Source organism: Vespa mandarinia, chromosome 3 (assembly GCF_050613455.1).
Source record: "Vespa mandarinia isolate Hongniang chromosome 3, ASM5061345v1, whole genome shotgun sequence".
Taxonomy (NCBI): Eukaryota; Metazoa; Arthropoda; class Insecta; order Hymenoptera; family Vespidae; genus Vespa; species Vespa mandarinia.
This window is the reverse complement of record NC_140812.1, coordinates 12,855,969-12,877,116: the sequence shown is the minus strand read 5'-3', so window position 1 is coordinate 12,877,116 and position 21,148 is coordinate 12,855,969. Positions and strand designations below refer to the sequence as shown.

Sequence of the window (21,148 nt, the reverse complement as noted above, 5' to 3'; positions counted from 1 at the left end):
AAAGATAGATGCTAACCGATCGTACGATACACGTAGTACGCTTTTCGAATGAATCATTAAGATGAATTTCAGTCAATCTAACTTTGTTGTATCATCTTGTTGATTGACATTTCCATGTATTTCTTACTCGAGAGAAATGAAAGGACTGATCTCGATGCTAGCGCACCTTATGCTGTTGCTTTTCTTTTTTTATTCTGTTTTGTGCATCGCACCATCAACGAACCAAAAGGAGTAAGATTCATGGGAGAAGTGAAAGTATTACAAGAAAAAGAGTATTATTGAAGTAAGTACCTACAGTTTCGACGATTCAGTTCGGACAATCGTTTAATAGCCGTACGAAAAGACGGATTACTTTTACGTTAGATATGTCGAACGATAATAATATATTGTAGATTTTCTTTCTTGAATGTCATTTCTTTTTCTCTTTTTTTTTTTTCCTTTTTTTTTTCTTTTTCTTTTATCATTGTTCACGCGCGTGCATGTAAATACATTTAGAGCCTAAAACGTAGGTACGTCACGTACCTAATAGTATACTACGTAATACGTAGTACGTAGGTACAATACTTACTTTTACTTATCGATGAAGCGCGCACGGAGAAGAGAGATAAGTACTCGTCGTATATGTAATGATATTAATAGATACATTGGGTATGTGCGGGGATTAAAGATTGAATACGATAGATACGATGGAATGACACATGTATCTTGACTTAGTCGTTTATGTTATTATATAATCTTTTTCCGACTCCTTCGCGCGTTGACGGCAGCGACATGGATCGGCGACGACTTATTATCGCATAAAAACGATTCCTACGCTTAAGAGGAGCATTTTCCATTTCAACGAGGCTTCGGCTGAACATCCTAAAACATATGTCAGACCTTTAACGCTTTCTTACTTAATGCTTATCAAAAATAACAATATATCTCTTGCGAACAAGGAGCATTTTGTTTATTACCATTGATCAAGTCATTGCGAATATGACTCTGTGCTCTGGTTTCGCGGCTCTCCATTACTGGAGCTTTCAAAATTCGCTCGTCCCCTTCAACGCTCTCCTCGTTACTTTGAAGATAGACAGCGGCTATCGTTGCCAAGCATTTCAGCTTCATGTCGCCTCTTTTAAAGTGTTTACTGGCAACTCGAAATTCCAAACCTAAAACCGCCGTTTCCAATCCTCTCGCGTCGACAGCAGTAATATGCGGACCTTTCAAGTATTGCGCGTCGGCCTGCGAATGCGAACTGCGTACATTTGATGTTCGATATTCTTTTGTTATTGAAAAGCTCGCTCTTCGAATTGATGAGAATGAATGAACGAATGAATGAACGAACGAATGAGTGAAATGGACGAACGGTTTTGGAAAAGTTTGACACTTACGGATTCGCCATTAATGAACCACGTCAATAGGGCAGCTGGCTTCGAGGGCGCAGATGTACAATTAAGACGAACGACGTCGCCGACCTGATATCTCGATCGACCACCCGATATTAAAGGGCCTTCGTTCGGTAGGACTAAATGGACAGAATACGAGATAAAATTAAAAGGAACAGGAAGGAAGGTAATCCGCCTTTGGTAGAAGTAAACTCACCGACTACCGTCATGTCGGCATGATCGGAAACGGTTTGAAAAGCTGGCGCTTCGGCCGACACCTCGCATCGATACCTCCCGGAACTGGAGAGATCCACGTTATTCAAGACGACGGATCTTTCCGTGGAATGATGCGTCTGAAAGCCGACAAGGTGAGCTTAATGCTCGCTCGCGAATCCGCGATTAGCCGTACGGGTCTCGATGCTCCCCGCTCGACTTTATCGCCTAACGTTTAATGATGTCAATCGTAGTAACGCACGTTCACGTTTACGCCAGCGACGGGAAAAATTTGTACCGTCGGCTCGTCCTTCGGAACGTATCGATAAAACTCATGACCATCTTTGTACCATTTCACCGAATACAGCAGCTCGTTGTCCAGGCTAAAGTTGCACTGCATACGAATCGTTTCGTTGAACACGACGTGTTGCGGTATTTGTAGGGTCGTCATGCGAAGGGCCGTTATATCTGTAACGAACGTGCCCGATGAAAAATTTTAACCGTTCAACGAGATAGCATATGAACAGATAGCACGTAAGCTATCTGTGCGTGCATATTAAATATTATATACGTAAGTACTTACGACCAATGCACTCCTGCTTTCTCTTTAACACCCTCTCGCAATCTTCCCCTATTTCTCTAAGATCATATTATTAACTAACGAAATTACATTGAACGGTCAATAACATTGTTTTGATCGATGTATTGAACTAAGATATGGATCGTTTTATTTAAGTGGGCCAAATAAACGATGAGGTCAAATGAACAAGGCAAGGCAAGGAAAGGCAAGGCAAGGCAAGGTTTATCGAAATTCAAGTCAATTAAAATGTTCCTAAGCAGTTAAGATGATATCATCTTCGAAAGTAGTTTCGTATAGTTTCGTATTATATAAAATGGTGTACCATCGCTGAAAACCGCTTGTCAAAATGCACCGAACTTAAAACTTTTAATTTCAATATTCTTTAAATGGCATTATCTGTAATACTTTTCATATGTCGTTCTCTCGTATCGTAAATGACAGATAGAAAAATGACATGGGAAATAATAAATTTCTGCAGCACCGTATTTTGAGTATCGTATTTTTTCATTCGTGACGATACTTGAATGTTAATAGTGCGAAGCTTTTATATGTATGCAGATATGTGCAATCTTGAAGAGAGAATTTTCAACGTTATTCATTCAAAATCAGAAACAGAGACTATGTATGAGACTATGTATGCAAATTATATATTCGATTCGATTCGATTCGATTCGATTTGATTCGATTCGAAAGGACGACATGATCGTCCATCGTTCGAAAACATGTATATACAAAGATTCATATAACAATCTAAAGGAAGAAGGGTGCTTTTATGATGAACGATCGATTGTTCTATGTAGTTTGAGAAAACGAACGTGCAAACGAACGTGCAAACGAACCTGAATAAATATGTAATAGGGAGAGAAGAATGAGTCTCGAGGGTAGGGTCGTACGAAACGAGTCCACGTAGCGCAGCATCCTCTCGCGAATGCTTCTCCTTCTCCAGGACGGCGCGGCGTTGAACCGATCATGGACTTTTCCACGAAATAGGGAAGAGAACAACTATCTCTCACGATACCCTTATTCTTTTCATGGTTCCAACGTGGCCTTTCCTTTTCTCCCGTTCTCCTATTCTTTTAGAGGACATTAACGCGCGCGTTTTTCCTCGTCCTCGTCCACCTTCTCGTCTGCGTTCTTTTCCTTGTAGCGGATCGATCCTTTCCTTCTCTTGAACTTGTATAACATGGAGGATCGTCGATGAAAGACGATAAAGCCTTTAAGTGTAACTTCTTTCTTCGGGATGGCACATAATTTTCTTCCTTACTGGTCGGCTCACTTGACTAATTGAAAATCTATATATGTATAGTTGCGTTACACGGGTTTCCACCTTCCGCGGAAAGCAGTCGGTACTGCGGCATCGGCGGAGCGGCCGCTAAATAGAAGAGGAGGTGGTAAAGCGGGACACGCGACGACTACTGCTGCCGCTTATTGGTGGTGGTGACGGTGATGGTGATAGTGATGTTGATGGTGTGTGGTAGTGATAGTAGTGGTAGTGGTGGTGGTGGTGGTGGTGGTGGTGGTGGTGGTGGTGGTGGTGGTGGTGGTGGTGGTGGTGGTGGTGGTGGTGGTGGTGGTGGTGCTGCTGCTGCTGCTGGTGCTGCTGTTGGTGCTGCTGCTGCTGCTGCTGCTGCTGCCGGTGCTATCGCTGCGTCCGCCACCGCCTCCACCTCCACCGCTATCACCGCCGCCGTCGCTACCGGTGGTAGTTGACGATGGTTCACGGAGCTAGCGACACTTCGCGAGGGTGGAGAAGCTCCCGGGGATAGAGAAAGAGAGAGAGGGAAGAAGTGAGACCACAACATCAGGAGAAAGAGAGAAGTAAAGAGGAGTGGGAGTGAGCGAGTCGGCTTTTAGTTCGTTCCTAGGCGACTGCGCCGTTCTCCAAGTCGATGATCGCTGCAAAATCTTCTCTCTCTCTCTCTCTCTCTTATCCTCTCTCCTCCTCCCTCCTATCACTAGGGTGAGAATGGGCTTTCCTATATCGCGCGTACCTTTCTATATAAATACATATGTAACTCTAGGTTTACTCGAATATAGGCTTTCTTTTGCTTGTATTTACACGCAAGTCAATCGAGCGACTATCATGTGTTGATTTTAACTCAATATCCATAAATAGCTTTATTTTGATTCTCCGATTTATTATTACATTCAAATAATTATCCCATGATCGTACATAAGCATATTATAAGGCGATCGCCTTATATATGAAAAATTCGCCGATTAAATGACGACTACGTTGAAGTATTACTATTAGACATTTCAATATTTATTGAGATTCAAAGGATATAGCAAGATGCCGATGAAAATTAAGATTATCGATAAAAGGGGATGATAATTATGTGGTCAGTCGTTATTTCATAACGGTAAATACTAGAATTGAATTTGACGAGTCGCAAATCCAGACCATTATTGTCACTTTTAGGTTTCCTATGTAGCTCGAAATATCGGTCGAATGTATAATATGTAGAATGGCTTTTCGGTGACGTTCGCTTATCTATATATGTAGATAGACATGTGTGCAGGTACCTATCTGCCTATATACGTATCCGGTACATCCACTTGTTGCAAAAATGATGATGAACTCGTTATTGAGCCTACTTCATGTATTATTATCCATTTCCTAAAAGTTATACAGGTATTTTCGCGCTCTTTAAATGTTTCAAATTTCACAAACATAAAGATCTCCTAATACGCGTATATAAAAATGCAGTAAGCGAATAAATTAGTTACCTACGTACAGCTTACCATCGTCTCGATAAAATGAAAAAGACACGCAGATCTATATTATAGTTATCACAGTTACCTGTAACCTTATGAATTTTTTCTTAATATCTATTGTCTTAATAAAATTTGTAACTCGATTGCCCTACGTTCTTGATTCTAATGGAATAATACAATGTTTAAGATAGAAGAAAGGATCAAATTGAAATTTCAGGCAAACGAGAATGATGTTGATAGTATCCAATAAGTAAATTTAAAGTTGTTACGAATTTAAGGACAATCGCTCTTATTTCAAAGGCAAAAGGCATTTCAGTTACGGCGATAAAAAACGATTGAATCGACTATTCCATCGAAAAGCGACCTTTTCCTGTTCATCGTAAGGAGAAATCAACGGACAAGGCCGAGGGTTAGAAGGAGATAGGGAGGCAGTGGAGCGCTTGTGCGAAAGAGAGAGGTAGATCGACTAACGATCCCCGTCGAGTAATTGGGGTACCAGTTGCACGCGTCAGGATGAATTTCATCCCCTGAAGGCAGCAGTCTTACAAACCCTCTCCCTTTGACGTCCGAACACGTATTCGCGATTTCGCGCATATAATACGATCGTATATATCGCTTTTCGAAAAAATCGATAATACTTTATGCTTAAAAACATATAGATATCGTTCGATCAATCGACTCGATGTTTTTCTATCTCTCAAATATTTACATATACGATTACCTGCAATTATAGCAAATAGAAACGAGCGAAGAGTATTGTTAATAAAGCGAGACTTCATGAATTCGATCCGTTCTATTTAACAAAGATGATATCGAATAGCGATTGAAATCAATCCTTAAACGCGTTACAATCGTGCCGAATCTGTTAGCCTCGAGTGAAAATACCATATACAGGAGTAGATTCCTATGTACGTACATGTGTATGCGTGCGTGTATGCGTGCGTGTATGCGTGCGTGTATGTGTATATATATATATATATATATATATATACACATATATGTATATATATATATATTTCTGTATAATGGAGATATCTGCAAAAGCACCTACATACATAAATCGTGTAATTGGCAAATTAAATTGATCTTGTTAGATGAGAATATTCGAAAAAGGAATTTAAAGGATCTTGCAGGGTCGGAATTCTTTGAGCACCAGGTAGAAGCGTAGTACAAGACGCATGCGCTTATTTATTAGCGCGACCGAAAATCGATATTCGCCCTCTCGTTTGCTCCCTAGGCTAATATTTCTTTCGACTTCGTCTTTTCGTACGCGCGTATCGTTAAATTTTCTTCTGCGTCCCCGATAACGAGAAAATATTCTAAACGTTTCTTCGATAAATTTTTACAGACATTCGTGCAGACATTCTTTAAAGGAAGACGGCTTATAAAAAGTTTAGATGATTTTCAAATGTATCGAGATAAAGGAACAAATTAATCGTCATAATTTCGATAAAGGGATACAACCTATATATAGGTACATTTTATCTTCGTTCGAGGAAGTCAACGTTAAACTGTCACGCGCATAAATACCTACCTATATATATACTCGAGAGCACATTGTACAGTTTTTAAAAATATTACCAAGTCGTCTCCTACGTCTCCACCCTTCTCCCTAGAGTCGTTTTTATCAATTCGGCTCCTCCGTTCGAAGATGTACTTACTTAGATATATACTCGTAGCTCGAGTCTCCCGAGTGAATATCATCGTATGACATCGTACGATGGCGAGCGTTACAGGTGCACAACCCTCTTATTCTATCGAATATGTATATTTTTCGATGGCTTAAAATTCGAACGATAGACGGTTAGATATATTATTAGATATATCAAACTATCCGATAATAGCTTCGTTATCTTGATCGTTTTAAAAAATGATTAGAGAACACAAACGTCGCTTTCTCATTCTAATCTTGAAATCTATAACGATAAAATCTTAAAATAATAACGTTTAACTTTTTCGATTCAACGCGTCGAATCGATCGATTTCAAATCTGTTAGTATTTTCAATCGAATCGAAAATTAAAATGATCATTTCAAAGGGTAATAGATGGCAATCAAGATGGCAAAAGAACTTCATTTAATCGAGATGATTAGCTTGAAAAATCACTTTGGAATAAAAATGGAGGATGACTTTTGGTACCGTTTAAATTTGATACGTCCGTTGATGTATACACGCGTACAGGTTCCCATAGCTATAATCTATAGTAGACTTAGACACACACTGCACTCGTATACGTATCATACTTGGATAAGTATGAGTGGTCGTGTTGCGTAAGTAGATACTCGAGGAATATTACAGATGCTTATGCGAGCATGAAACTGGCACATAAAATGTGCGGTTTTCGCGTATATAAGAGATGCAATGACATCAAACCATTTTCGATGAAACGGCCCGTATTTAATGGAATGAGAGGTGGACGAAAAAAATGTTCATCGATTGCGCGCATCGTACCTTTATCACCGCTCTGGTAATACACCTTTTTTTCCAAATTTTTCTCCAAACTTTGTCTTTTTTAAAAGTTAAAAGTCGAAAACAATGCACACGAAGTGGGACAAATATTAACTTGTTTGTTTGCCAAGCGAAACATAAGAAAAAAACGACACGTCTTGCAACGCCTGCGATTTTCTTCCTGGGTTAAAAGAGCTCTCTGCCTAAAGTAATTAATAAGTATCTACCAATATATTTTCCTGGTAGATAACGCGCGTGTGATTTTCCGTAAGAATTACCATAAGCATTTCGTAAGCGACAAGTAACAACCGACATACTATACATGCTCCATTAATATTGCATTTGAAATAAATTATTTTATTGTGCCTCATCGCGAAACCCTTCAGTTACAAAGAACACAATCACCTATAGCGGTTTCTTCGTTGGCCGTGCGACTTTAACGAACGGAACGAAACTTTGAGTAGGTAATCTTTCTTTTTTCTAACAATATTCGAACAAAGGACGATAACAAAAGTTGACGCAAAAAATGTAGAAGTAAAATAAAGAGGATCCGGTACGGAAAGAAAAAAAAAAGAGCGAGGAGAGAGAGAGAGAGAGAGAGAGAGAGAGAGAGATGGGGCGAAGACTCTGTGCATTTTCCGTTGGGAAGACACAAAGTGGGTCATCTCGAGGAAAAGTAAAGCCCGTAAAAGCGAGAAATGCAAAAGTAAAACTATGAGACGCAGCGAGAAAAGTAGGGGAAACGAATAGATAGACACGATAGGGAGAGGAGAAGAAGCGCTTCTCGCCCAAGTAAGTACATAGCTCGAGATGATTTGCATAAAGTATTTGCGATTCCGGAAAGCGTCAAAGATGATAACATGTAACCTTGCGAACTTGTTGCGATTTTTCACTCATAGATCGTCCACTTTTACATTTCTTTCAGCGATAATTACAAAACTGACAATAAATCGTCATAGGACAAAATTCTTCAACTTATCGATCGATGATTTTCTTTCAGAATTTATTGTCGCATTTTAACGATACGTTTTCTTTATTTTATCTTGGATAAAAATCTCCGATAATTTGATCAATCTCGAAAATGATTAAACGATATCGATGTAATACTTCGGGTCATCGGTATATATAATCAAATTTCTGTTTCCGCGGCATTGGAAAGAAAAAAAATAAAATTCGTCCTTTCGACGAAAGGAAGGATACGCTTAACGAAGGATGTTCGTTCGAAAAAAGACAAACGTGATATGTCCTAACGTACGACCTAGCAGTTTGTCCGTGTTTCGTCGATGAGATATATACGAAATCCTGAATGACGCTAATCGAGCCCCTTATAGTTCTTACGCAGCAAATCTAAGTAGTTTCCACGCATTCGACGTAACCCATCGTCGACTCGGGTCTGGTCTATCATCAAAATTGGACAGCTGCTAGCTCTCGTAGATTCTGTCTCTGGCTCGCGACTTGCACGCACGCAACCAAGCATGCACGCACGCAGTCACGAGGGTCAGGGACACGACGAATTCGAAATGGCAGATGCTAGCGTCCAACTAATTGCCCGCCCTCGCCTCTTTCTTTCTTCTCCCTACAACGTGAGCGGAACTTTTTTTCAAAAAGTTTCCCTCGCACTATCGCATCGTTTCACGAAGAATGCAGGGCTACTGCGCGATTATTATAGCGTAGCGTAAATAAAAGTCGAATCGTTACAAATCGCCAAACGATTATCACGAATCGAATTTAAAATTTCTATTTTTCAACGCACCAATTGGACGGACCTGGATAAAGCTCGTAACTTTGCAAAGTTCAACGTTACCAGGCATTTACTAGGCTCTTCTCGTACGGTCGAACAAGTTTTCGTAAAATTTCAATCTTTTAAATGGAACGAATGGACCTTTTGGGTAATTGTACGAAATGCGGGTTCTACGAGATGCGCGAGCTAAACGAGGGCAGGAAATAAAAGCGCTACAAGAGACTCGTTCAATCGACTTGCGCATATATACGGGCAATAGACGTATAAACTATAGCCCCGCGCTGAAAGGTTCTTTAAAGTGCTTGGTAAGAACCCTAAACGAAGCTACTGTTCCCTCGTTAATTCGAAACGTTTCAAATCTTAAAATAAGTACCTACTATCGCGAATTATCGAATTTAGCAATAAATATATATATATATATATTTTTTTTTTATACTAAGAAAGTATGTACAATCCAGTTACCGATACGCGCTAATCTATTAAACGTACGATTCGTTCGTCTTATATATATACACACATATATATATATATATATATATATATATATGCACAAACATAATGTGAGAGCAAAGCTTTCGCCGTTAAATAACACCAGTGATGAGATACGCATGCGTACGTAGAAACGCGTGCATAAGTAGAAAAGCGCGTACCCAGAAACTATCTCATAGAGCGACGTAGAAATACTTTCTTCGCGTGCACGTACGTACGTTTTACGTGTTTGTACGTTTATTATTATATTTGTACACATACGTAGATACGTAACATGCGCACTCTTAAATACGCTTTTTCCTATCAAGCGGTACACAAGGTCTACGCGTTTTCCTCGACGAGTTAAAAGCTAATTCGACCCGTTAATTTCGTCGACCCAACTCATCTCATTCGAGCCGCATCCTTTCGAGTGCAACTTTTCCGTTTAAAATAACTCGGATTAACTCGATTATTTCTCATTAGCTCAGCCGTCGGTGCAGTCATTCTTTTGTTCTTAACTTTTGCACGAAGGCACAGTATTCCCTTCCTCTCGTGCGTTTCACGCTTTCTCCTGCCACCTATCTCATAGCTCAAGTTAAAGGTATGCCAACAATTACGTTCAACCTAGACATACATGTCCTACCATATATATAGTTGCATTTTCGTAATATTCATAAAGGATATACATATAGTACTGGCGAAGGTCGTCATTTTCTTCCACCGACGATGATTCCAGTGAGCCTAATATAAGAACATGGATAGTGTCGGATACGTGTCGATGAGAGAATAAGTGTGCCTCATACATGGACAGGTATTTGCTCACGCCAGAAAACTAGAACGAGATCCGATAAATTGGAACAGTTACATTGTACAAAATGCCCCGTACATCCTATACGTAAGAGCTTAAAAGCTACAACGAAATAGAATATCGGATAAAAAGCGAAATATGGAGCTCGACGATAGGCGTGGTCGTAAACTATGGAGCCACCTACTTATGTACGTATTCGTAGCCATAGCCGTATTCGAAATGTCGATATGAACTTTTGATTTTATCTCTCCGTCATTTCAATTGGACTAGCCAATTTGAATACTCGATAATAAGAAATTTCAAACATTTGAGCGAAAAGAGAATTTGATTCAATGTTCGGGCAACTGCGTTCACAAGATTTGGAAGAGAAAGAACTAGTTAATGAAAGAAGCATTGTATCCAGAAAAACTTGTAGCACAAACGGTAAAACGAAATAGAAGAAGCAAAATTTCAAATTGGCATATCTAAAACGCAACAAGGGAGGAAAGCGAGTAAGTTCGACAATTTGAGTCTTCGGCAGTGACGGTGGTGGTGGCGGTGGTGGTGGCGGTGGTGGTGGTGGCGGCGACGGCGGCGGCGGCGACGACGGCGGCGGCAGCAGCGATGGCAGTGGCGACAGCGTCGTCGTCGTTGTCGGTGGCGTTGGCGTCGGAGGCAGCGCGCGGTTCTCGAGGCAAAGGCCTTCTTGGCGACCGGTATTTCCGCGCGACGCGTGTCCTAGTACGCACGATCATCGTGGCTGTCACACGTTATAGCACGTATCGTACTCACGGTGTCGTTCCTTGTCAGAGGTCAAGGAGAACATTTTGGCGGTAGAACGTATAGGTGCGTGGCGCGCGCGCGCGCGCGCCCAAGATAAAGGTACAGAGAGAGAGAGAGAGAGAGAGAGAGAGAGAGAGAGAGAGAGAGAGTGAGAGAGAGAGGAAGGAGCTCTCGATGACCGCCGCTCCCGTTATCGCGGTGGATGTCAAAGGGCAACGTACGACCTGACTAGAGCCGTGCCAGGGCCGTGCCAGGGCCGAAGCAGGGATAGCGTCGCGCTGGCGCGCGTCTCCTCCTTCGGGCGACGTCGCGACGTCCTCGAAGCAGAAGTAACTTGGACGGTTTTTCCTTCTCGTCATCGCCGTTTTCGTCGTTACCACCAGCATGGATTGGCTTCGCAAACTCGGACCTATTCTTCTCTTACTGCTCTTTGCTCTTGGCACCGAGGGTAAGTCACAATTCGCCTCGCCCTAATCCCTAATTTTTCGTTTGTCCTCGTCTAGCAGCGTTCAACCTTGCCTATGACAGCCTAGCCTATCTAATATCGTTCCCGTCACGCTCGCCGCGCCGCCAACATTCTTGCTTCGTCTCTCAATCGGTTCTTTGTCGAGCGCGCCTTCGACGGTAGATGTGACTCGGCGATATCGAGGATTCTCCTCCATCACCACTTTCCATGGTCTCGAAACAAATCTTCGAGAAACGACGACAACGGTGACGCCTTTTCGAATTCTGCTGCGCGTTTTAGATAAACTCGGACTTTACGTCGTCATTGTCGTTCCATCCAATTTACGATTCTCCATTAGTATATTTTTTTTTAATCTTTCACTCGATCGAGATAGGTATGCAAATATTTTGCCGCCTTTTATTTTAAAAAATCGATTATCTCCAATTATATACACGTTTCTAGATACGTAGGTAGGCTATGTGCGAGAACGCGCGCGCATTAATTGACTCATGAAATTTAGAGAGCTGAAGAATTCTGTCTGCGACAGATGCGGTGCGTAACGAAAATAATTGCTTGCTCTCTCTCTCTCTCTCTCTCTCTCTCTCTCTCTCTCTCTCTCTCTCTCTCTCTCTCTGTCTCTCTATCTATCTATCTATCTATCTCACTCACTCACTCACTCACTCGCTCCTCTTGCTATTTCTTTCTTTATTGGCTCTGGTCATCGTTAGTCCTTCCTTTGACATACCAAAACTATCCCCAAAGTTTCAAGCGAGTATCGTCCAAAGAGGAAATTATATCTCGCAGATAAAGGCGATGAAAAAAATAATGCTTTGAAATAAAAAGTCTTAAACTTGAGAATTATCTATCAGGATGTTTGAAAGAAATGGTAAAAATGTCTGCGAATCGGTGGTGATATCGTTCGCGAAGAAAAATTTTTGATAACGATATGGAGAAGAATCGAGAGCGTATAGAGGGGTTTCTCTCATGTTGATTCCTATATTCGCTACAATAATAATAGACAATAGACGCGACAGGATAGAGGCACAAACTCTAGTTGAACATTTCAATAATGGAAATGAATTAAAATGAACGGAGCGGTCTTGCCTCTTTCCCGTGAGACTCGCGACTCACAATGCCTAGCGAAATTTGGTCGTTTCGCGTGCGTCTCTCTTATACATAAAGGACACACCGCGTTCCCAGAACACATAGAAAAACATAAGTTTTCTCTATTCCATTTAGTCCTACGGTCTTATAGTCGTTTACGCCTCGTCGTATGCCCCTTGATCTTAGATAATCGTGTAAAATATTAAAACGTATTTATATCCACTTACGTACATATTAGAGTATAAGGTATAGCATCGCTATTATCTTGATTAATATTCCAAAGAACATTATGGCTTTACGACTGTATGCGCACGTTCGCATCGTCCCTTCGATCGCACAGTCTAATCCTTGAATTTCGATGCGACTCGCGTAGCCTCGAGCATTGCCTATATCCATCTTTACACCGTTTCTGTCTTAAGAGCGCGCTTTTCGAATAGTACCTTTATTATATTACGATGACGTTGGAGCGAATTAATAACGACCGTTTTAAGATCCTTCTAAATCGTTACACTTAACTCGAGACAAATTAATTGGATTTCCCGTGCATTTTAAAAATCGAAAAAGATTTTAAATGGAACTGATTAAAAAGCAGGAAGGCATCCTCTTCGTCGTCCGTGTGTGTCCGGTCGAAGGCAGGGTCATCGGACCATCTGCTGTACGTTTCAAGTGCACGTGGTGTACCATGACGTTGGAAAAAAATAACTTTATCGCGTGCGTCTGCTTCAAATATACGCTTTTACGTATGGGTTGCAACAGATACGTATATATGTGTATGTACATATATATATATATATATATATATATATATACACACACACACACACACATGCATAAATATGTACGTTAGTTTATCGTTCGTTTCTTCGTTCTGACGATACCGGTGGAGGAAAAAGGGTACAGAAAGATGAGGTGGTATCAAGTTCTCCGCAGACGTAAACCAGGCAGAAAATTGACGATGCCTAGGCGCACGCGTTATAATTTCGTAATGTTTGTTTTCCGATGCAACCGACAGCAGACGGACTGGATAGCGTCTTTTATATTTTAGACGAGTCTGTTGGCAAGAGATACGAGTCGAGCGACTCTTTGCGTGTTTATCAAATAAACGCTAAAGGGCTGGTTGCGTCTCGAGAGAAGCTGAAATGAAAACTGAAATGGAACAGTAACGCGGTGCACCGCGAGAGCTTAGAGACGCGCGTCGTTAGATCGTGCCGAGGGCGGTGGCGGTGGCGGCGAACTTGGAGAGCACGCGGTAACCGCATACCAGGTACACTCGTCTTTTCTCGAAGCAAGTAAAAAATGAAAATGTTCTTTCAAGAACATATTAGTTCTTCAATGGATAATCACGTTTCTCTCTATGGAATCGAATCGATTAAGGATAAGTTTCAAAGGCAAAAACCATTTGGGCGATTCGTTATCACAGACTCGTTCGTTGTGAATGGACAAAGGAAGAAGAAAATGAGAGAAAAAAGGGATAAGATTTTCGTCGTGGGATTTTTCAACGTTCGTATGGTTACTGCCGTTCTGATCGGCTGACTAAATGTTCCGTCCGATAAAATGTTAGTTTCTTCGATGCGTTCGGTTGGTCGCCATGCCGCTTATTAGCATGAAAAATTCTAGGCGAAGAGCGATAACGCATCGATAGCCTCGTTTCCTTTCCTTTCCTACGCGACGGTTTTTGTCGTACGAGATCGTCGTTCGTTAAACGAGATACTTTGACGCGACTAATAAAATGCAATAATATTCATATAATGTATTATAGACTTTGCGAGGACATTGGGAGAAATCTCGAAGGACGTAACGTCACGATGAACGAGAGAAAGCGGAAATTTCGGGCTTTGGACGATCGCTTTCGCGGATGCGACGTATCCGGCAATTTGGCTATTGTCGGGGAATGACGATACCATGAATGCGGGTGCACGCAAGTATGACATTGCTCGACTATGTTCCTGTCGCTTTCCTATATTTCTACCATCTCTTCGTTTCATCTCCATCAATCGGCGTTTAAAACGATACTTTTTCCTTTGCTGTTGTCGTCTCCGTCGGATTAGTATACGCGCCAACGGAAATAGACAGACAGATAAATAGATACACACACACACACACACACACACACACACACATATAGAAAGAAAGAGAGAGAGAGAGAGAAAGATAAAGAGAAAGAGAAAGAGAGGAATAAAAAAATCAAACTCACTATTCCATTATCCTGTATTTGTATGTGGCCGTATTCGATCTCATCGGTTCGTTCGCTCGTTCGAATCCTTCCGCGAGTATCGATTTCCGGTGATGGTTCGCAAAGTGTATACTTGCCTCATTTTGTTTCTATTTTGTTTCTTTCGACAGATATATATATGTATGTGTACGTGTGCGTGTATAGAAGTGTTGCTTAGCTGCAACGTTTCTTCTCGTCCGAGCGACGATAATTTTCATTCTCCTTCTTTTCGTCTCGTTAGCCACGTCGTTCGTAAAAACTCTTCAGACTTGCGAAGGAATCGGAAAGAAACGTCTAAAGGACGTCGAATCATTTTATTCTTGTATTGTAAGGTAAGTTCGAGAAAAAAATAAATTATCGAGAATATATCGATTAGTGGCGCTCGAGCCCATCCTTTTCTTCTCTTTTCTACGCTCCGGCTATTATCGAGTAAGTATCGAGGCTAACTATGAGTTTCTAATTCTCCGCGACCTGGCCTTTCCAAAACTTTATCGTCAATCCCTCTTCTAGTTTAGCGCACCTCTTCATTATATTATATCTATCATGCGTGCCTATATCGCGAGCGATCGGCGTCGCTTCGAAGCGATCGAAATAGGACGTACCGGATGCGACTAATGCGAAAATCCAATATTTACACGACGCACGGTATACACGACGTGCGGTATAAAGTAACTACGGATATCGATATCTGTATTTATCGATATAAATATGAAAAAATATTTAGTTACCTGGTCCAATCCGATTCCGTTAAATCCCGTTCGATTAGATTTTCTAGTTTTACGAATGGAACAGTCCATCATCTTCTTTCCTTCTTTCGTTATCCTTTCTGTGATACGACAGATCGCCGTTGATCGACGATCAAAATGACAAATCCTAGGATGATCGTCGAATATTATTCGTATTCGTAGACCGCGATAATACTATCTACCTACGCGACGATACCTACCTAATAAAAGCGAGCCGAAATTTACCACATTCGTGGGATAATCTATTTCGCAAAAATATAAGAAAAAAATCGGGTGGAAGGAAAAAGTCTTTCCCCCTTTTTTCCTTTATTTATTTATTCCCCAAGGACGATGTTTTTTCCTTCCTTTCGAAACTTTCTCCGCGATCGTGAATCTTTTAATAGAAAGGCACGCGAATGCCTACGATATATTTGCTTTTGGCATGATTTACGATGGTCTTGCCGGTTACGCGTGCTCTATATTTCATTTCTTTCCTTTCTACGTACATACGCGAGAGACATTCGCGTGAATATATGCATACGCAAATCGCTGTCCCTCCAAGAATATTTACCTCTCGACGATTGCTCTCTCTCTCTCTCTCTCTCTCTCTCTCTCTCTCTCTCTCTCTCTCGCTCTCGCTCTCGCTCTCGCTCTCGCTCTCGCTCTCGCTCTCGCTCTCGCTCTCGCTCTCGAATCTGATCTCCTGAGGTAAAGATAAAGGAAAACTGCTTTTATTTTATTTTGTATGCTAGATCCGTATCCTATAAGAGTGGTAAGAGGAACGAAGCCGTACGTCGTTATTACGTCGTTAAAGTTTCTCGTTTTTGCGCGCTCGACATGGAAAGAGAGAGAGAGAGAGAGAGAGAGAGAGAGAGAGAGAGAGAGAGAGAGAGAAAGAAAAAAGCTAGACCCTTTCTTTCTTCGGATGATGACGGTGTCGCGACCCTCCTGCGACCCTACTACGACCCTCGCGCGAGCGACACGCGACACCGCTTGCCCTCTCGCCTCTCTCGCTGAACGCAGACAAGGAGGAGTCAGCCGATGAGACTCGCAGATGCTTGGCTTCGCTATTCGACCGGTATACGATTACTCTGTAAAGTAATACCAAAACGAAATTAAGCGACCATCGAGACAACAAGGGCTGCTAGTGCGACTAGATGCCTGCGATTCTTTTTCTCCCACCATCTCTCTTTCTCGTTTTCTCTTTATCCATCCTTCAGACCGAACGTAACCCAAAACTTTGTCTCTTTGCTATCCTTTATCGGTATCCTTCTTTTACGAGTAGCTCGAATTTTGTGCTGTTTTACGTCGCTCGTTTACCCATCTCCTTCTCCCTTTTTTTATTTCCGCGACGACGGAAATTCCTATCCAGGAAGTCCGCTCGATCGAGTTTACACAAACTATTTTCGAATTTTATGCTCTCTTTCTCTCTCTCTCTCTCTCTCTCTCTCTCTCTCCCTCTCTCTCTCTCTCGACGGAGCCTGCCGACTCGATGTTTCGCCTTAAGGTAGAGAGATCGATAGTCGCCCTCGCTCTTTCGTGATCGTGTACGACAAGTTTTTTTATAACGCCTCCCTTTCTGAGTCACGATCTAAGAGCCGCACGAGAACGCGTTATAAGCGTGCATTATTGCCGCACGAAAATGGTCCGGCTTTTTGTAAATTAGGCACGCGCGATCACGGCCATTTAATGAGCTGGATAAAAATTTACTTTTACGAATGCATTACGTACCCACCTATCACGGGTATAATACCACACCTCGTTGACTTTTTCTCATTCATTCCGTAAGAGAAATGAACGAGTAAATATTGTTTAAGGAGGAGCGAGCCTTTTGAAAAATGTACTTTCGGGAATGCTAACGACTAAAACATACCTATCCTCGAAAATATCACGAGTTTAGATCACCGATCCTTGACGGGCAATTAACCGACGACATCAACGTTAACGTCCGTTTCCGGACGCGTTGATTAATGCGTTTTTCAAATAAGAACGAAACGGTGGAAAAATGGCATTGTTTTCCGGTGACCTCATAGCCCGGTGACGATAACTCATACCTATTAACCGTTCGTTAGTCGCGGGCCCTTTTTTCTATTCCGACGCCATTGCCTCTATTCTCTTTAGCTCTTTGGCGAATTTATTTTGTTGAAAAAAAAAACAAAAAAAGAAAACAAAACAAAACAAAACAAAAAGAAAACAAAAAAGGAAAAAAAGAAGAAAACGATCGTTATAAGAGTCAATCATAAATGGGATTTGCCAAATGAGATCGGTATTTAGGAATTTATCGTATTTTTACTAAACTCAGAGTGCTTTTAGATAGAAAGAAAATAGGATGGCATAAGGTATCGAAATATATGAAATAATGGAAAAAGAAAGAGGTTTGAAAAAAAAATTGGGAGAAAGGATAGATGAATGAACGAAGGGGTGTAACGAGTGCGATATACATACATACGTATATCGAGGATACGGATATAGGTATGATTCATTCTTAGCGCGTTGGGAATGATAACTCATGCATATTGAACGACACAGGGGGGTGGATCATTTCGTGAGTCAGTTCAACGTTGTACACGCGCCTCTGGCGAAAAAGCGATAGGACAAGGAGAGGCCACGGGAAGATCGTTTCTGCTCTTTCGATCTCGTTTCTGGCTTGGTTGCACGCACGCACTCACTCACGCACGCACGCACGCACGCACGCACGCATACAATCTTCATCGAGTTTTCGATGAACAAGGGGAACAGCGAGTCCTTTCGTAATGTCGTTTCGCGGATCGTTTAATATACCCCCATTAATTAGGTCGACGATGTCAATCCTATCTTTATCTCTGTCTCGGTTCTCTGCAACCATAGGAATTAATTCGAAGATGATTCCATTTCGAATATCGGCTCTTCAATACCTTACCGACTTCTTCTTTACGTTAAACGTTTATGCTTACGTGTATGTTTGAACGAAATAACCCATGAAGTAGTTATCGCGATTTATAGTAATTGGAATTGGATTAAAACGTAAATTAATGATTGAAAATTATGATTAATGTCAAATCAGGATATTAATCGTCGCGTTGTCTTCGGAATTTATGAAAGGACTGTGTATGCTTATTCGCACGATTACATCAATACATACGTCGCATTTGCATTTGTTTTAGAAGTAGAAGCGCTCAGGATGCTGGAGCTTGTTATACCGCAATACGTTGTACGGGGACAGAACATACGTCTCGAGTGTAGCTTTAGCCTGGACGGCGAGATACTCTACTCGGTTAAGTGGTACAAGGATGGCAACGAATTTTATCGATACGTACCCAGGGATATGCCACCTGTATTGGTTTTTCCACTTCCCGGCGTTACCGTCGACGTAAGGACCATTTAACGATTTTTCTTGCAAACCTATACGATATAGGTATAGGTATAATACACACACACACACACTTTTTTCTCTCATCTATTATTTTTCTTTCTTTCATTTAGATTCATAACTCTACCGAAAGATCGGTCGTTCTTTACTCCGTAAATCTAATGAGTTCTGGAAGATACAGGTGCGAGGTTTCGGCGGAGGCACCTTCCTTTCAGACTGTATCCGATCATTCCGATATGATGGTAGTCGGTAAGTGCGACCGAACGTTTTCAGGATACGTGCGACGTATTATTGTTAATGGATGACTTTTTTCATTCTCAGCCCTACCCGAGAACGGGCCTGTTATCACGGGTAGACCTGGCAGGCGTCGTTATCAAGTGTCGGACGTCGTGCGATTCAACTGCACGTCGGCCAAATCGAAACCAGCCGCTATGCTCAGTTGGTTCATAAATGGCGAGCCCGTAAGTAAATTAAAACATATAAAATCGGCGAGAGAGAGAGAGGGAGAGAGAGAGAGAGGGAGAGAGAGAGAGAGAGAGAGAGAGAGAGAGAGAAGGCGCGCGTGCATGTTCCTTTGTCGATCAGGTCGATCCACAATACCTAAGAGGACCTCATATCACGGAGGTAGACCGCGAGGGTCTAGAGACCGCCGTACTTGGTCTGGAGTTTCGTCTGCGTACGAAACACTTCAAGAAGGGTGACATGAAGATCAAATGCCTGGCGACGATAGCGACCGTATATTGGAAATCGAACGAGCTCAGTATAGAGGGTGAAAGGCCCCTAAAGATTCCGGTAATGGAGAGTAGGGAGACAAGAGCGCAAGGCCACACACACGCGGAACACATTTTGGGTATATCCGATAAATATTATTTACGTTTTCATTCTCACCAATAAAACGAGAATCGATCAAACAAAGTACAAATGTCTAATTACATAAACGGATATTTTTATTCGATATTGTTGTTGTTTTTCAGCGAGTGGAACCGTCAAATCCATAGCATCATCTCTGTCGCTGCTAACCCTAGGATTACTTATATTCCGGTAAGGTCAAAGGACTCTCCTCCTCCTTTGTCGCTCCTAATGACGCTAATCGGCGTAAAATAATCTATCAAATTATCTACCTTGTTTATATTTTTTTATCATTCCACTTAGCGAAGCCTAGGGTCGCATAAAGTGTCGCTTTTAATTAATTCAAGTGCATACGCGTGCGCATATTAAAGAATTCCGACGAGCGAGACCGATCGTGGATGATCGATATGCTCGATATTTTTACAATGAACTAGGAGATTTTATTGATAAATGATTTTCAACGGATAGTCTCTCTATCTCTTCGATCCTCTTTTTTTCATTTTTGTATTTTCACTTGATAATACGCGCTTTTACCGGCATCGATCGGGATGCGTGTCGTACGGCGATGATATTATTTTCAATTCCATGTAAAAACTCGTTAATCATTGGTAATTTTGATATTCGGGGAAAAACAAAAAGGAAAATAAATTAGATTGGCGTACGAACGAACGAACGAACGAACGAACGAACGAACGAACGAACGAACGAATTATCACCATACATATCTATGGAACAAATCTATGCAACTACTTATTCGCAATCGATTTCTCATTCAACTTGATCGCGCTTGATCGATATCTCGAACGTCGAAAAGATTAATTAAAATGATTTGAATGAAATGTAAAAGCGATTGTCCGAAATGGACCTTATCGAATGAATCATTTAATCATAGGATTTAATCAAATAGATCAACGAACGATCGATAGAATTTCCAGTTTTAGGGGATACCATCTTTATCGTACATATGCATGTAAATAGATCCTTTTCCCATTTACACGTATAAACATATTAGCGTTGATTATTATATTTACGACTAAATTTCTTACTTACGATTTAACACTTTTCCGTATATCAATCGCCAAGCATGCCATTAAATTGCAATGCGTTGCACGATTATAATCATACTTATGAACTATCATAAAAATTTTATAATCGGCCTTGGGATATAATCGATTTTTAACTCAATCGTTGGGCGGTCAACTTGACAAGTCCATCATCGAGAGTCCAAGCTGGTATTATAATTTCTTACGGTACAAAGTATGAAAATAAAGAAATTCAAAGGCGAAGAAAGAGAAAACACAAAAAGAAAAAAAGAGAAAGGAAAAGAAAGAAAAGGAAGAAGAAAGGAAAACAATCAAC

At 41.3% G+C, this 21,148-nt stretch overlaps 2 protein-coding genes across 5 annotated transcripts; one reads left to right on the top strand and one right to left on the bottom strand.

Annotated features, from left to right (window-relative positions):
• The first annotated feature begins 134 nt into the window (after window positions 1-134).
• LOC118450199 (uncharacterized) lies at window positions 135-21,140 on the top strand. 3 transcript variants are annotated; one of them, XM_035885736.2, is made up of 7 exons: window positions 10,963-11,553; window positions 14,414-14,576; window positions 18,735-18,940; window positions 19,054-19,189; window positions 19,262-19,401; window positions 19,526-19,790; window positions 19,915-21,140. In XM_035885736.2, the coding sequence occupies exons 2-7, from the start codon at window positions 14,561-14,563 to the stop codon at window positions 19,983-19,985; spliced, it is 834 nt and encodes a 277-aa protein (XP_035741629.1). In that variant the 5' UTR covers window positions 10,963-11,553; window positions 14,414-14,560; the 3' UTR covers window positions 19,986-21,140. The 3 variants fall into 3 exon arrangements, with proteins under 3 accessions (XP_085511660.1, XP_035741629.1, XP_035741628.1); XM_085655534.1 differs by lacking the exons at window positions 10,963-11,553; window positions 14,414-14,576 and adding an exon at window positions 135-283; XM_035885735.2 differs by lacking the exon at window positions 14,414-14,576.
• On the bottom strand, window positions 569-3,647 carry LOC118450198 (uncharacterized). 2 transcript variants are annotated; one of them, XM_035885734.2, is made up of 7 exons: window positions 3,000-3,646; window positions 2,164-2,219; window positions 1,843-2,048; window positions 1,585-1,720; window positions 1,374-1,507; window positions 957-1,224; window positions 569-861 (listed from the first exon to the last, which is right to left on the bottom strand). In XM_035885734.2, exons 3-7 carry the CDS (start codon window positions 2,029-2,031, stop codon window positions 791-793), a joined length of 798 nt encoding a protein of 265 aa, XP_035741627.1. In that variant the 5' UTR covers window positions 2,032-2,048; window positions 2,164-2,219; window positions 3,000-3,646; the 3' UTR covers window positions 569-790. The 2 variants fall into 2 exon arrangements, with proteins under 2 accessions (XP_035741627.1, XP_035741626.1); XM_035885733.2 differs by lacking the exon at window positions 2,164-2,219 and having other exon boundaries at window positions 3,000-3,647.
• Window positions 21,141-21,148: the final 8 nt, after the last annotated feature.

Coding starts and splice junctions, on each gene's coding strand:
- LOC118450198 (XM_035885733.2), bottom strand. CDS start 3,078: ATGCTGCGCTACGTGGACTCGTTTCGTACGACCCTACCCTCGAGACTC. Junction 1,225..1,373: donor GGTTCATTAATGGCGAATCC/GTAAGTGTCAAA, acceptor TCGCATTCGCAG/GCCGACGCGCAATACTTGAA. Junction 862..956: donor TCGCAATGACTTGATCAATG/GTAATAAACAAA, acceptor CATATGTTTTAG/GATGTTCAGCCGAAGCCTCG.
- LOC118450199 (XM_035885735.2), top strand. CDS start 11,490: ATGGATTGGCTTCGCAAACTCGGACCTATTCTTCTCTTACTGCTCTTT. Junction 19,190..19,261: donor TTCCGATATGATGGTAGTCG/GTAAGTGCGACC, acceptor TTTCATTCTCAG/CCCTACCCGAGAACGGGCCT. Junction 19,402..19,525: donor GGTTCATAAATGGCGAGCCC/GTAAGTAAATTA, acceptor TTTGTCGATCAG/GTCGATCCACAATACCTAAG.